The sequence below is a fragment of the Conger conger genome, chromosome 4 (genome assembly GCF_963514075.1).
Source record: "Conger conger chromosome 4, fConCon1.1, whole genome shotgun sequence".
Classification (NCBI taxonomy): domain Eukaryota; kingdom Metazoa; phylum Chordata; class Actinopteri; order Anguilliformes; family Congridae; genus Conger; species Conger conger.
In genome coordinates, this window is record NC_083763.1 from 63,700,679 (window position 1) to 63,714,090 (window position 13,412).

The window sequence follows — 13,412 nt, forward strand, 5'->3', positions numbered from 1 at the left end:
AGCGAACGGAATGTGTCCATTTCTTTAAAAAAGTGAAAACCTGTCAGTGCGCTAGCACTCTGCTCCTTCCTCCTCCCCGCCGCGCGGTTGGATCTGGGTCATTCCGGGTCTTGCTGTGATCAGAGTTTGTTGAACCGTTGCAGCCTTGGGGCAGGTGGAAATAGAGAGCTTTAGTTAGACACTCTCACCACCGCCTCCCCCCCCCCCCCCGTCTGCTGGGTTTGTAGCGTGCTGTTCTGTACGGCCGTAACCAAGGATGTTCAACATCACATCCTCTGCTACTTTGATCTTTTCTCCTTTTTACATTTTTTTTCTTCATTTGTTCCTCTCTTTGTTCAGCCCTCCCCCCGGGGACAACAAAGCCGGCTCCAGCACTTTGCCTCCCGTCAAATCAAAGACCAACTTCATAGAGGCGGATAAATACTTCTTACCATTCGAGTTGGCATGTCAGTCCAAATGTCCACGTATCGTCAGCACCTCTCTAGACTGTTTACAGGTTAGTAACAGTGAACGTTGTGTGTGGGGAATTTAAGAATTAGGCAGAAATTCCTTCCTGGCATCCATTTTTCTACAGAGGTACATTTTTACAAACATTTTGTTCTCATTTAATGGCAGTTAATTGTAGTGTAACTCTCCACTTCTGGTAGGCATGCTTGTTGAATGCTAAAAAGGATGCAGTCGTGGAAATGTGATTGTTGTTTGTGATCCTGGAAACTCAATCTTGCAAAATGAGCTGAAAATGATTATGGCAGAAGGAAATGCCTGATTTTCAAGTGTGCTGTACGTTTATTGGGACACGAAGCAATTCCAGGGTGTCTACAGACAGTGCATTGACACCAACAGGTGTGTAAATTCTCTGGAAACCTCTTGGCTCAAGCACAAAAGATTTATTTTGACACCCCTGTGTTCCAACACCCAACACTACAGACAAATGCGACAAACCACTGTCCTATGGCCATTACCACAGTATATGGAGTTAAATCATTTTAAATATATGCACTTCTGGGGAAATGTGGGAGAAAATTAGTTTGTTGCTTAATTAGTCCCTTATTTATATATAATATGTGTATATAGTGTGTCTCATCATGACGGTATTTCTAAGCGGTGCCATTAGCACTTGGGTTTATGGTCCCCAAGAGATGAGGCGTATTGGTGTTATTAATTCTCAGTATGCCACCGGCTTCCTGCTCCAGAAGAATGAGCTAATTCAATCAACAGATGAGAACTGTGCTGGGGATGCCAGTTGTGCGCAAAACCCCCCCCCCCCCGTACGTGGTGAGCAGCCGCTGCAGTACAGAGTGTGAAATGGCAGTGGTGACGAATGTAGCAAAAACAGCAGCGTGAATCGGCACTTACGCAGGTGACCTGGCAAGTTCCCTGCCCGCCAGAGCATGTTGGCCTTCTGTCTGTGGGACAGGATGCTCCGATTATGGGAGTCGGGCTCTCTCGTGCTCTGGAAACGTATGAGTGAGCGCTCTCACAGGTCAGGTGTGTCTGCGATTAGCGTGCAGAGCAGCTGCTCACCTGAGCCGGGCTGCGTTTGGGCCCTGCAGAAACTCATCGCATACGGCCACCTGACGGGCAGCGCTCCAGACAGCACGGCGCCGGGGAAGAAGCTGATCGACAGGATCATCGAGACCATCTGCGGCTGCTTCCAGGGCCCGCAGACGGACGAGGGCGTGCAGCTGCAGATCATTAAGGTCGGTGGCCGCTCCGCCTCGGGGGGGTTCGGAGGTGAGCCTCGGGGGGGGGGGTTCGGAGGTGAGCCTCGAGGGGAGGTTCGGAGGTGAGCCTCGAGGTGAGCGCGGGTGCGGCCCCCGCAGGTCCGCTCTGCACACGCTCAGTCGCTCTCCGCTCTCCGCTCTCCGACAGCCTTGCCTGTCAGCCATGTTCCGGAGCTGATGTCACACACACACAACCGGATTGTCTGGAACTTTCCAGAAAGAGGATTCAGGGACGGAGCTGTTCTTTCAGTAACGTTCTGGTTGTGCTGTTCGGTGTCTGAAGTGCATCAGGTGCATGGGAACGTTCGGGAACATGTATTTTAAGCCTTTTGCCAGCACAATTCTTCTTTTGTGGAAAAAATTAATTGCGTTCATCAATAAAACCTGAAAGCCGGGGAGGAAGGTTCCCTGTGGCCTCTTTGTAGTGCGTCTGGTTGCCATGGAGAAGAAGCGGTGTGTCCTAACGGGGCGATTTCCTCCGCAGGCGTTGCTGACGGCCGTGACCTCGCAGCACATAGAGATCCACGAGGGGACGGTGCTCCAGGCGGTCAGGACGTGCTACAACATCTACCTGGCCAGCAAGAACCTCATCAATCAGACCACGGCCAAGGCCACCCTCACGCAGATGCTCAACGTCATCTTCGCCCGAATGGAGAACCAGGCAGTGAGTCTCTCGTCCCCGCCTTGCTGGGAAAAAAAAGCTTTTTCTAATGTTCCTCTTTATTTTTATTACTATTGACGTTTCTCCCCCCCCCCCCCACCCCCCCTCGTCCCCCTCCCTTGTAATATAGCTTACAAATCACAAGATAATATGGTCTTTGGCCTCCAGAAAGCGAGAACGTCAGGTAAAGCACAAAGGACTGCCTTGACTTGCCTGATCTGAACTCTCTCTGGTTGTGTACGCCTTGGCTTGATACATTCCTACGGCAGTATTTGAGACGGTGTGCCTTGTTTTTATTTTTTTGTGCTTGCTGTGGCTTCTGTTCTTTTGCTTGCAGTCTTCTTTCCTCAAGTAAAACTGTAGTCTGTTGATACACAACATTTTTTATGATTTCCATGTGTCATGTCTGGTGTCAGAAAGAAGAAACGGCAATGGGTTTGTTAAAATGGCCTCTCCGTGTTTGATTTCCCTGTCTGAGGAAGGAAGAGAGAAGAGTATATGAAGGTCAGACTGGCAGTGTACCGAGTGATGCTGCAGTGATACCCCTCCCCTAGATTATCACACACCTCATGTTACTATTGTGGGCAAGACAGTGTTTGAATTTGTTTTGTCAGCTTACACTCATATCTTGCACTCATATCTGCTAAAGCCTTCCACCTCTATGTTTCCCCACTTGCGCGGAGTCTCCGATTCCTCCCGCATGCTGTGATGTGTTGAGGAACAGATCATTCAAACCTTTAGAAGTACGTCGTTGTGCCATTCATGAGAAGGAAGCGGGTGAGAATGAGTGGGTGAAACCACCGCCCCCGTCTGTCCAGACAGAGCAGGTACAGAAGTGCTCGCCGGCGGCTGATAAGACTGGGAGAGTGAGGGTGTGCGAGTTCGCTCACCCCAGACAGCTTAATCCACGGCGAAGTGCCCGGGAGACGACCTCCGACCTTGTTTTAATTAGCCTGTCTGGCGCTGTTCTCCCAGAGGAGCGCGTGCTGGACCCCCCCCCCGTGCCACACCGAGTGCGCGGTGTGTGTCGCGTCAAGCCGCCGTGCCGTAATTGCGCTACACGCCCGACCCCTGTTCATTAGGAGACTGGGAAATGCAGGGGACAGGACTCGAAGCGGCAAGGCGGAGCGGAGCGTGTGAGCGCCATGCTAATTCCCCCCCGGCTCAGGAACCAGGGGCACCTCCCTCCCCACTGTGGCGCCACAGCGCGGACGCTACACTAACGGCTTGCATAAAAACCAACGGCGCGGGCGAAATCGCTGATGAATATTTATGCAACCAATGTCATTTTCATTATTTCCTTGTCGTTAACTTCCTGGCTTGGCTCCAGATAGATCTGAGAAGCTAATCCCAGAAAAATTTGATTCAACGGTTTTCAAATTTGATGCATATATGCATTGTCAAAATCAGTCATTTTCAGTGGTCTATTGGAGTTATTAGACCGCAATGCTTCTCTGGTGCAGTTGCCTGAATCTCAGGTATTTGATTAGTTTCAGTGTAATTCCACAGGGAAAGAGAGGAATTTTGTTTTGTCTTTTAATTTAAGCACTATGTGTGTACCCTAATAGACCTGTCGGTCTCAATCACGGTGCTATTCGTTTGTTCTCCGTTTTGATCCATAGCCTATGTCTTCTCATTTATTTCCTGTTTGGATCACTTTGTGGCCCAGCTTTTCAGTCCTATGAACTTTTGTGTTTGATCTGTGAATATGCACTTGAATGGACAGTGTAGTGGAACTCTGTGATTGCATGGATCTGCAACCCTCTGAATGCTTGTAGGTAGCCTCGTTGAGACAAAGCCACAATAGAAATGAAGGAATGGGGTATGCAATAAAGGCATAATTACCACACTTTCATCCTTTTGTTGTTGTTTTGTTATTTCAAAACAATTTACAGAGAACAATACAGAGCCCCCCTAGACACCCTAGGTAAAGGAAAATATTAAAATGTGTAAATCCGTGCCCCTTGGTCTTGCGTAGCTCCATAGAATATACTGTACTCTTACTATAGAATACGTCCGTGTGTGTTTCACTCAAATGATTTGCTGATTTTCATTCACCATGCATAAATATTGAGTGACTCATTTAGAGATGTCCTGTTTATGAATCAGTTCGACCAATGCCGCGGTGTAAGACAATGCCTTTGTCTCATAAGTGCTCTGTTGCACTATATTATAATACATCATGATCTATATAATATATATATATATATATATATATATATATATATATATATATCATGTCAGGCAAGAATAACACATACATACAGAGCCGTAACATAAGAGCTGAACATGAATATTCTCAGCCTTAAATGAACTGAAGACTTTACATAACAAGGCCCTCAGAATATCATCTCTTCAGAGGCGAGTCTTCTGACCTTCTCCTGATCTTCCCGAAAGCCGAAATATTTGACACGTCTGCAGTAGTTCAGCTTTATGTACTTTTCGTCTGGTTCCTGGAGAACGGTGGCACCCAGAAAGCAGCTGTGGTTTTGCTTCTTACCTCCAATCCTGGATGCATTTCAGCTTTGCATTTTCAGTTCTGGGGCTGAGCAGCCAAATGGCATTTCAGATGGCTCGCAAGCCTGTGGTGGGCATGTTTGTGTGTGTGTGTGTGCGCCCGCCCCTGTGGGTGCCCATGTATGTGTGTGCTCCTGTGTGTGCGCACGTGTTTGTGTGCGTGCATGCATGTTTGTGTGTTTTTGTGCGTACGTGTGAGTGTGTTTGTATGTGTGTGCATGCTTACAGTGTGTAAATGAGCCTGGAGCTCTGAGTGGAGTGAGTGAGAATCAATAAATTATCATGGCTGTGTGTGTGTTTGTGTGTGTGTGTGTGTGTATGTGTGTGTTATGTGTGCATGCCTGTCCACTGTGTATAAATGGGCATGATGGTGTGTGTGCTTGCTTGCATGCCGATGTGTGTGTGTGTGTGTAAATGAGCATGGCGGTGTGTGTGTGTGTGCACACGCTTGCATGTGTGTATTATGTGTGTGTTTGTGTCTGCATGCAAGCTCGCCGTTTGTAAATGAGCGTGTGTGTGTGTGTGTATGTGTTTTGTTGTGTGTGTGTGTAAATGAGAATTGTGGCGTGTGTGCCTTCGCATTGTGTGTAAATGAGCATGCCGATTTGCGTGTGTGTGTGTGTGCTCAGTGTGTGTGAATGAGCATGGTGTGCGTGTGTGTGTACATGCCCGCCGTGTGTAAATGGACCTGGCTGTGTGTGTGTGTTCTCAGCTCCAGGAGGCCCGGCAGATGGAGAAAGAGCGGCACAGACAGCAGCACCTCCAGCAGTCCCCTGTGAGCCAGCACGAGCCCGAGTCGCCCCAGCTCCCGCCGCAGAAGGACCCGCCGTCCAAGCAGCTACCTCAGGGGGGCGACCCAGCGCCCCATCCTCACGGCAACAAGCCGGAGAAGGGTCCGGCCGCCGAGGACCCGGAGCCCGAGAACGGCTCCGACTTCTGCAGCGTGGAGAACGAGCAGACCGAGGCCGACCAGGCCACCGCCGCGGAGAGTGAGTGTGTGTCTCCATCTTTATCTCTCTGTGTCTCCATCTTTATCTCACTGTGTCTCCATCTTTATCTCTCTGTGTCTCCATCTTTATCTCAGAGTCTGTGTCTCCATCTTTATCTCAGAGTCTGTGTCTCCATCTTTATCTCAGAGTCTGTGTCTCCATCTTTATCTCTCTGTGTCTCCATCTTCATCTCTCTGTCTCCATCTTTATCTCTCTGTGTCTCCATCTTTATCTCTCTGTGTCTCCATCTTTATCTCTCTGTCTCCATCTTTATCTCTCTGTGTCTCCATCTTTATCTCAGAGTCTGTGTCTCCATCTCTCTCACTCATAGTGGTCAGCTTGCTACTGTGATATTTGCCAGACACGGATATGACATGTCCAATGCAAAAAGTGACTGTCTTAACAAGCACTTTAGTCTTGTTATAAGACTTAAGATCTTGTTATTTTCTCAAGTAGAAATATAATATTTTCATCTTATTTAACAAAAAAGTAAAATAAATAAGGTTGGAAGTCTCAATATAAGACTAAAATACTTGTTCTTTTTGGTTTTTGCAGTGTTGCAAGGAAACCTTTTATAAATGTTGATGTGTAAGGCTGTTGATGGGCTTATCTCTATCAGTGTGTGCTGGGTGTAAATACGTTTTGAGGCGAGTCTGGCTCATAATTCACATGAAGGCTTTCACTGGGGGCTGGAATGTGATGGGGTGCTGAGGACAGTTGTGAAGATGAACTACATTCTCGAGCCATCTTGCTTGGTTGAAGTCACATGCTCTTCTAGGTCAAAGATGTATAGTCCCCTCACACACACACACACACACTTTCAGCTGTAGTTTAATCTGACATCACTGTAATTTAACAGTGAATGCTTGGGAAAAATACAATAACTTTATAGATCTTTTTATAAGGGTTTATATATGAAGGTTAAGATGATTTCTGTTCTAATGTATGTGATTCATGCTGATGGTGGATCCTATTCACTTACCAGTCCTTACACTGATTAATGAGTGTTCATAAAATGTAAAAATGTCCATGAAACCTGCCTCGCTGATGTTTATTCAGCAGGCTGTGATAAAAGATGACCTTCAGCGTGCGGGAAAGTCAGACAAATGAGTGTGAGGTCAGCTCCTAAGAGCTTGACTGGATGCTTTTTCAGGCTTATCAAAGCAGGAGAACGATGTTGCGGACGAGGAAGAAGCACCAAATTACGAGGAGAAGGCCCAGGAGATAGTCCAGAGTATCCTGCAGGAAGTTGTCAACACGGTAGTAGGAGGTAATTTGTCATTGGCCATTTACGCTTACTGGCTTTACCTGCTGTTATTTTAGTCCTGTTGTTTTGGTTTCTGCTTGCTGGTTATGGTCAGATGGACGTCCTTGCTGACAGTGCTATTTCTTTGCCTTGATATGAATTCATATGAACATAAATGAATGCACTTCACTCTGGTGTTTGACAGTAAAAATCTATTTCTTAGTAGTAGTGATAGAAGATCAGACATTGCAGACCCTTGCCCATTTGATGTAACTTGTTTCTGTACAGAGACCCTCTAGTGGTTATACTTTGCCATAACACTAGCAAAGTGTCACAGATGTTGTACAGTTAGTATGGTGGGTCCCATTCATTAATAGCACTGTCAGGTACAATAGAGCAATGGGCACCATCATCACCACTAAGAGCTTTAACTGAAATGGACCTGTCATTATGCATATAACAGATGCATAATATTTGGCTGAACAGATAATAGTCAAAGAGATAAAGGCATCCTGAGAGAAAGGCAGTGGCCTTTGTGAGTTAGAAGGTAATTACAGTTAAATATCCATAGTGCCTTTCATCCCGTGAATCTGAAGTACTTTATGATGCTGCATCATCTGCTTACCTCATTGTGTGGAACCCATATGCGGCCAGAGACACGTGGTGTTCTCATGTAAAGCCCATGTGTGTGTGTCTGTGTGTGGGATGTGTGTGTAAAGCACAGCTCCTGTTTGTGTGTGTGTGTGTGTGTGTGTGTGTGTGTATGATGTGTGCGATCTGTGTGCGTGAAGCCCAGCTCCTGATTGTGTGTGTGTGTGTGTGTAAAGCCCAGCTCCTGTGTGTGTATGATGTGTGCGATCTGTGTCCGTGAAGCCCAGCTCCTGATTTTGTGTGTGTGTGTGTGTGTGTGTGTGTGTGTGTGATGTGTGTGATGTGTGCAATCTGTGTGCTTGAAGCCCAGCTCCTGTGTGTGTGTGTGTGTGTGTGTAAAGCCCAGCTCCTGTGTGTGTGTGTGTGTGTGTGTGTGTGTGTGTAAAGCCCAGCTCCTGTGTGTGTGTGTGTGTGTGTGTGTGTGTGTGTAAAGCCCAGCTCCTGTGTGTGTGACGCTTGCTCCCGTGTTCCTTCGCCTCAGACTCGCGAGAGAGCACAGGGGGGACGGAGAGCACCGAGGGCACGCCCACCTCCCTGGAGGAGGAAGGGGGCCTGGGCAGCGACAGCGAGAACGTCCACGCCAACGGCATCCCCGGCACGCCCATCTCAGCCAGCTTCACCCCGTCCCTGCCCGACGACCGGCTGTCCGTCTCTTCCAACGACACTCAGGTGCACTGCCGCCAGACGGTCAGCCCACTGCCAGCCCCGAACTTGGGAGTCTCTCGGTTAAGGCCTGCTTATAATCCAACGACACTCAACTGAAATCGCAAAACGTTGATGACTGCTCTGTTGTTGCCAAACATATACTGTGCACGTTGTCTTTAGCAAAAAATATAAAACGATTTCAGTAGTCCAGAGTATAAACCAAATGTCCCTGCGACCACTGACATCCATTGCATGTCGTTGGTCACAGCGACACTGTCACTGGACTAAAACTGGCCTTTAGAGCAGTCACTTAACTTCAGTCTATTTCTAGTACATACATTCATAAGAAAACCATACTCTGCATTTCTCACACTCTCAGCATTAAAAATCAGGCTAAAGTAGGAAAATGATTTCTAAGGTCAGAGATGTGACAAATTGATCTTATGAAGCTTATTTTTAGCTCCAGGTATTATTGCAATACCTCAAATGCCTTTTCCATCATTATTGTTTTTGTTACTGGTGACTGTTTTCTGCAGGAATCTGGAGTGACGACTGGCCCCTCCCCCAGTGCTAAGTTCTCCCACATTCTACAGAAGGATGCCTTTCTCGTTTTCCGATCGCTCTGTAAGCTCTCTATGAAACCACTTACGGACGGGCCCCCTGATCCAAAGTAAGCTTTCTTTTTTTAGTTCTTAGTTCTTAGTTTGATATTGCATACATACCATATTGGTTTTTTCCTTGACTGTTTATTGCTAGGCATTGCAGTCTTCCTGGGAGACATTGGCAAAGAGATCATTTCTGCACATTGATTTCTTGAATCATAACTTTTTCATTTTTTTCAAACCAATAGAGTATATGAAATGCAGAGCTTTCAAGAATCAGCATTTTGTATGAATTGTTTCACATTGGACAAATGATCTTACGCAGAACCTTTTGAGTGCCATTTTGTTTCATTATATTCTTCATTCACATTGGATTGTTTCAAATAAAGGGCTATTTTACCAGTCAGATTGATGCAGCAGAAGATTCGATGTCACCCAATTCATTCTTTATTTTGTTTCAGTTTCTAAGGAGCCTAAACCAAAACAAAACAAACAAACAAACATAAAACTGTGCTGCACTAATCATCAGAGCCTCCATCTGTTTTACAGACATTAGCTTTTTCTGAAAATGAATTCCCAAACCCCCCTCTCCCCATAATCCAATTCTGGATCCTTGAGTAAAGGATACAAGTGAGATTGCTCAGTGGTGTTATATTTTTTCCAAACCTATTACTGAGATTAATCTGATTTTGGAAATCCGATAGCAGTGTCCACAAAATAGGATTTCCAAATATGGTTTTTGAGCGTAATTTAATTTAGGAGATGTCCTGCAGGTTGGCTGAGTTCTCCACGGTCCTGTCTGAAGTTCCAGCGGGATTCTCCGGCTCTCCCAAAACGCCTTCTCGCTCCCTTTATCAGCACATGAACCGGGCCAACAGACAGGAGATACTCCCCCCGCTCCTCTCCTCCTCTCCTCCCCTCCTCCCCTCCCCCCGCTGCATGCAAAAGAGGCCTGTCTTTCACTGCTGCCTTCACCAGGCCTTTGTAGGAACCGTGTGTCATGACGCTATCGATCTGTGCGTCAGTGGGACTGCGGCTTGTTTGCCCTTGAGATTGGTATCGGGAGTGGGGTGTGCGGTGTCATGATTGTTCTGTAGACCTTTGGGAGAGAGAGGCTCGTACAGGACCCGACATGTCCGGAAAGATGGTTTATTAGCCACGAGATAGGCCTCAAGCACCAGTTCCACTAGCTGAAGCTAGAAAAGAAAGTGTCACGAAATTAGAATCTGAAATGCATTTACGGTGTGGACTGTGATTCTCATTCACTGTTGTTTCACAGAGAGTAGCAGTAGCTAATATAGGATCTGTTTGATACATTGATAGATAAGCTTTCCTTTGGTCTTGGCTGTTTAGTTTCCTCAGCCGCCCGTTGCAGTTTGGGTTATCTGCGTACTGGAGTGTTAGGAGAGATCTTGCAGTGCTATTAAAATGATTCTGGTTTGCTTGCTGCTGCATGTCCTGCAGCTCTGTGCTACTGGATTATGATGTATCAAAATGTCTGTTGTGTGGCAGTCTGTTTTCCTACTTAACTTCTCTACTGAGCGCCATTTCGGCTCTGGCTGGAGAATTGATTGCATAAATAATATGAGAGTGAAGCAAGCATTGCTCATAGGGCGAGGGGTGGTGTCTACTGATCACTGATGGTTTGCAGAGAAGGCGATGCCTATCAGTTCTAAGTGCCTGGCTTTCTTCCTTAGCTCCAGATGGCAGTGCAGAAAATTGGCTCCCATGTCTGGTTATCCGTAATATTGGCATATTCAGAATCTAATGTTCGTCTTCCTATGAAATAAATTCCACTGACCTCTCAGTCTTACCTATAATCTGTGTCAAATTTGAGTAGATGTTTGGAAGGCACTTTGACTGGGATATTTGCGTGCTTAGTTCAAACTAATCTGTTATCAATATTACATTATTGGTCATTACTGCTGAAATGATGAATCTGACATGACATGAGGATTCAAAGCGGACTCGGCTGAGTTAATGGGGGCCAGTTTCCTCCGGTCTTCCTCCCGGCTCATGGACTGCAGTCCCTGGGAATAGCAGGGAGACCGACGAGGCCTGAATGGGAGGGTGTTTCTGTGCCAATCCCCTCTTCCTCTGTTACTGTGTTCCAGGTCCCACGAGCTCCGGTCCAAGGTCCTCTCCCTCCAGCTGCTCCTCTCCATCCTGCAGAATGCCGGGCCCATCTTCAAAACCAACGAGATGTTCATCAACGCCATCAAGCAGTACCTGTGCGTGGCCCTGTCCAAGAACGGGGTGTCCTCTGTCCCCGAGGTCTTTGAGCTGTCCCTGTCCATATTCCTCACCCTGCTGTCCAACTTTAAGACTCATCTCAAGATGCAAATCGAGGTACGCTTTTTTCCCCCCCGGTGAAGGAAGTGTTTGTATATTTGCACATTTTACACTCCCAGATAATATCACTCAGCAGAATCAGCCTGGAAAACATGGAGGACTTTATTAGCACTGTGTTTTATTACTTGGTTAGTACAGCTCTGTTCCCCCTCAGTGGTCTTGGTTTCATTCTCACCTATTGACTGTTGTTTCTGATATATTTTCAGTGTCTTTGGTGTGCGTGTCTGCGTGCGTGTGTGCGTGTGTGTGTGTGTCTGCGTGTCTGCTGTAGTTTGAGCTGCTCCATACCTGTTTATATAGGAAATCAATTTCCTATTACCAGATGATCTTACAGCTAACATGATTATATAGCTCAGTGGCCAGTTTGATGTATGTTTGCATCTAGCTGTTGCGTCTTGAGTCAATACCTGAATATTCTGGTAAAATTAGTTATGTTACTGAGGTTAATTAAAGTTAAGCCTGTTATGCAATTATTTGTTGTGGTTGTCAATATTTTGTGCATCAGTGCTCAGCACCTGTAACGGTTTAAATGTATTTCCTTCAGGTGTTTTTCAAAGAGATATTTCTGTATATTCTGGAAACTTCCACAAGTTCCTTTGACCATAAATGGATGGTTATACAGAACCTTACCAGGATATGTGCAGGTAAATGTAGCCTCGCTCTCCGATGTCTGCGACCCTGCTCTCATGCACACAAGCGTCTTCATGACTCTTCGCACTGTAATATCTGTCTGTTTTTATTTTTGCAGATGCCCAGAGCGTGGTTGATATTTATGTGAATTATGATTGTGACTTGAATGCTGCTAATATATTTGAAAGGCTTGTGAATGACCTTTCCAAGATTGCACAGGGCCGAGCCGGACATGAGCTTGGCATGACTCCTGTTCAGGTAATGAAGTTTGCTCTCCCCCCTGGCAGCCGAATAATCCCTCACTTACCCACCATGCTAGAGAGAGAGAGAGAGAGAGAGAACAAGTGAGAGAGAGCGCGAGTGAGAGTGTGAGAGTGAAGAACACACACTTTTGTATGTAATCAACCAATAATTCACATCTGCGATTCAAATAACAAAAATTATTTTCTGCAAACACTTCAGCATTATTACATTGCTTAAAATATGTTTTTTCTGAACATATCTGAGCAAGCTTATCTGTATAACTAAATAATTACAAAATACAGGAATTTCACCATAAAGGTTCTGGGAGCTTTTTACCAAGCTTATTTCTGTGTATGAATACTGCAGCTTTCAGGTTTCTATCAAGAGGAAGCTGTATCACTACATGAACTACATTGCACCTTACCTTTTTAATGTTTTATAGTTTTTAACATTTTGCGGGTTGTGGAAATAACTGCAAAATAACTGCGTCCCTTTCTGACTGGTTGAATAATTTGGCCTTTGCCCTGAATCTGTAATGCCCCAGTAACAGTGTCTGTGAGGAGCGTCTGAGCCCAGCTTCGTTCCCTGCTCCCCTCATTACTGTCTGTCACCGGCGACCGGGGAAACTGTCGGCACAAAGGCACTCATTTCCTTCTGAGACTCTCATATAGGTCACTGTGCTGTCTGAGACGGCGAGATGCAGCACTTCCAGTCACTTAATTTCCCCAATAGCCGCAATCATTTTGAGTCTTTCTTCTCCTCTCTCTGAAGAAAATAACTCTACATCGCTGCAGTTTGATCATGCTGATTTTGACACGCTGTTTAATGCCGTTGACGCTGACGCTGTCATAACTGAACACACGAAGCAGGTTATTTCAGAGGGACGTGTGCATGACGAGCGGGAATGTGAGGGGCTGCTGTAATATCTTTCTTTAAATGCACTTCTCATCCATTTACACTTATATTTCATTTCCTTCATGTAGTTTTTTTTCCTTCTGGGAAGAGAAATGGAAATTAATATATTGAGAGCGCTTTTAATGTGGTCCCTCTGGACTAATTTGCACTGGAACAATGAAACTAACTGAAAGCTGGTAACGCATGCACTGTTCCTTTGTAGAAGATTTTAGTCCCCTGAATCTAACACCATGTTAC

General features: G+C 46.0%; 1 protein-coding gene across 2 annotated transcripts in view; it reads left to right on the plus strand.

Annotated features, from left to right (window-relative positions):
• Positions 1 to 13,412, plus strand: part of arfgef1 (ADP-ribosylation factor guanine nucleotide-exchange factor 1 (brefeldin A-inhibited)) — a 62,620-nt gene that overhangs the window by 26,897 nt on the left and 22,311 nt on the right. Inside the window, exons 3-13 of one of the 2 annotated variants that reach the window (XM_061238315.1) lie at positions 340 to 496; positions 1,554 to 1,700; positions 2,209 to 2,388; positions 2,516 to 2,569; positions 5,615 to 5,891; positions 7,045 to 7,161; positions 8,270 to 8,457; positions 8,970 to 9,103; positions 11,150 to 11,384; positions 11,932 to 12,031; positions 12,136 to 12,275. In XM_061238315.1, coding sequence (XP_061094299.1) covers positions 340 to 496; positions 1,554 to 1,700; positions 2,209 to 2,388; positions 2,516 to 2,569; positions 5,615 to 5,891; positions 7,045 to 7,161; positions 8,270 to 8,457; positions 8,970 to 9,103; positions 11,150 to 11,384; positions 11,932 to 12,031; positions 12,136 to 12,275 — 1,729 coding nt within the window. The remainder of the gene's footprint in view (positions 1 to 339; positions 497 to 1,553; positions 1,701 to 2,208; positions 2,389 to 2,515; positions 2,570 to 5,614; positions 5,892 to 7,044; positions 7,162 to 8,269; positions 8,458 to 8,969; positions 9,104 to 11,149; positions 11,385 to 11,931; positions 12,032 to 12,135; positions 12,276 to 13,412) is intronic. The other variant, XM_061238316.1, reaches the window with a different exon arrangement.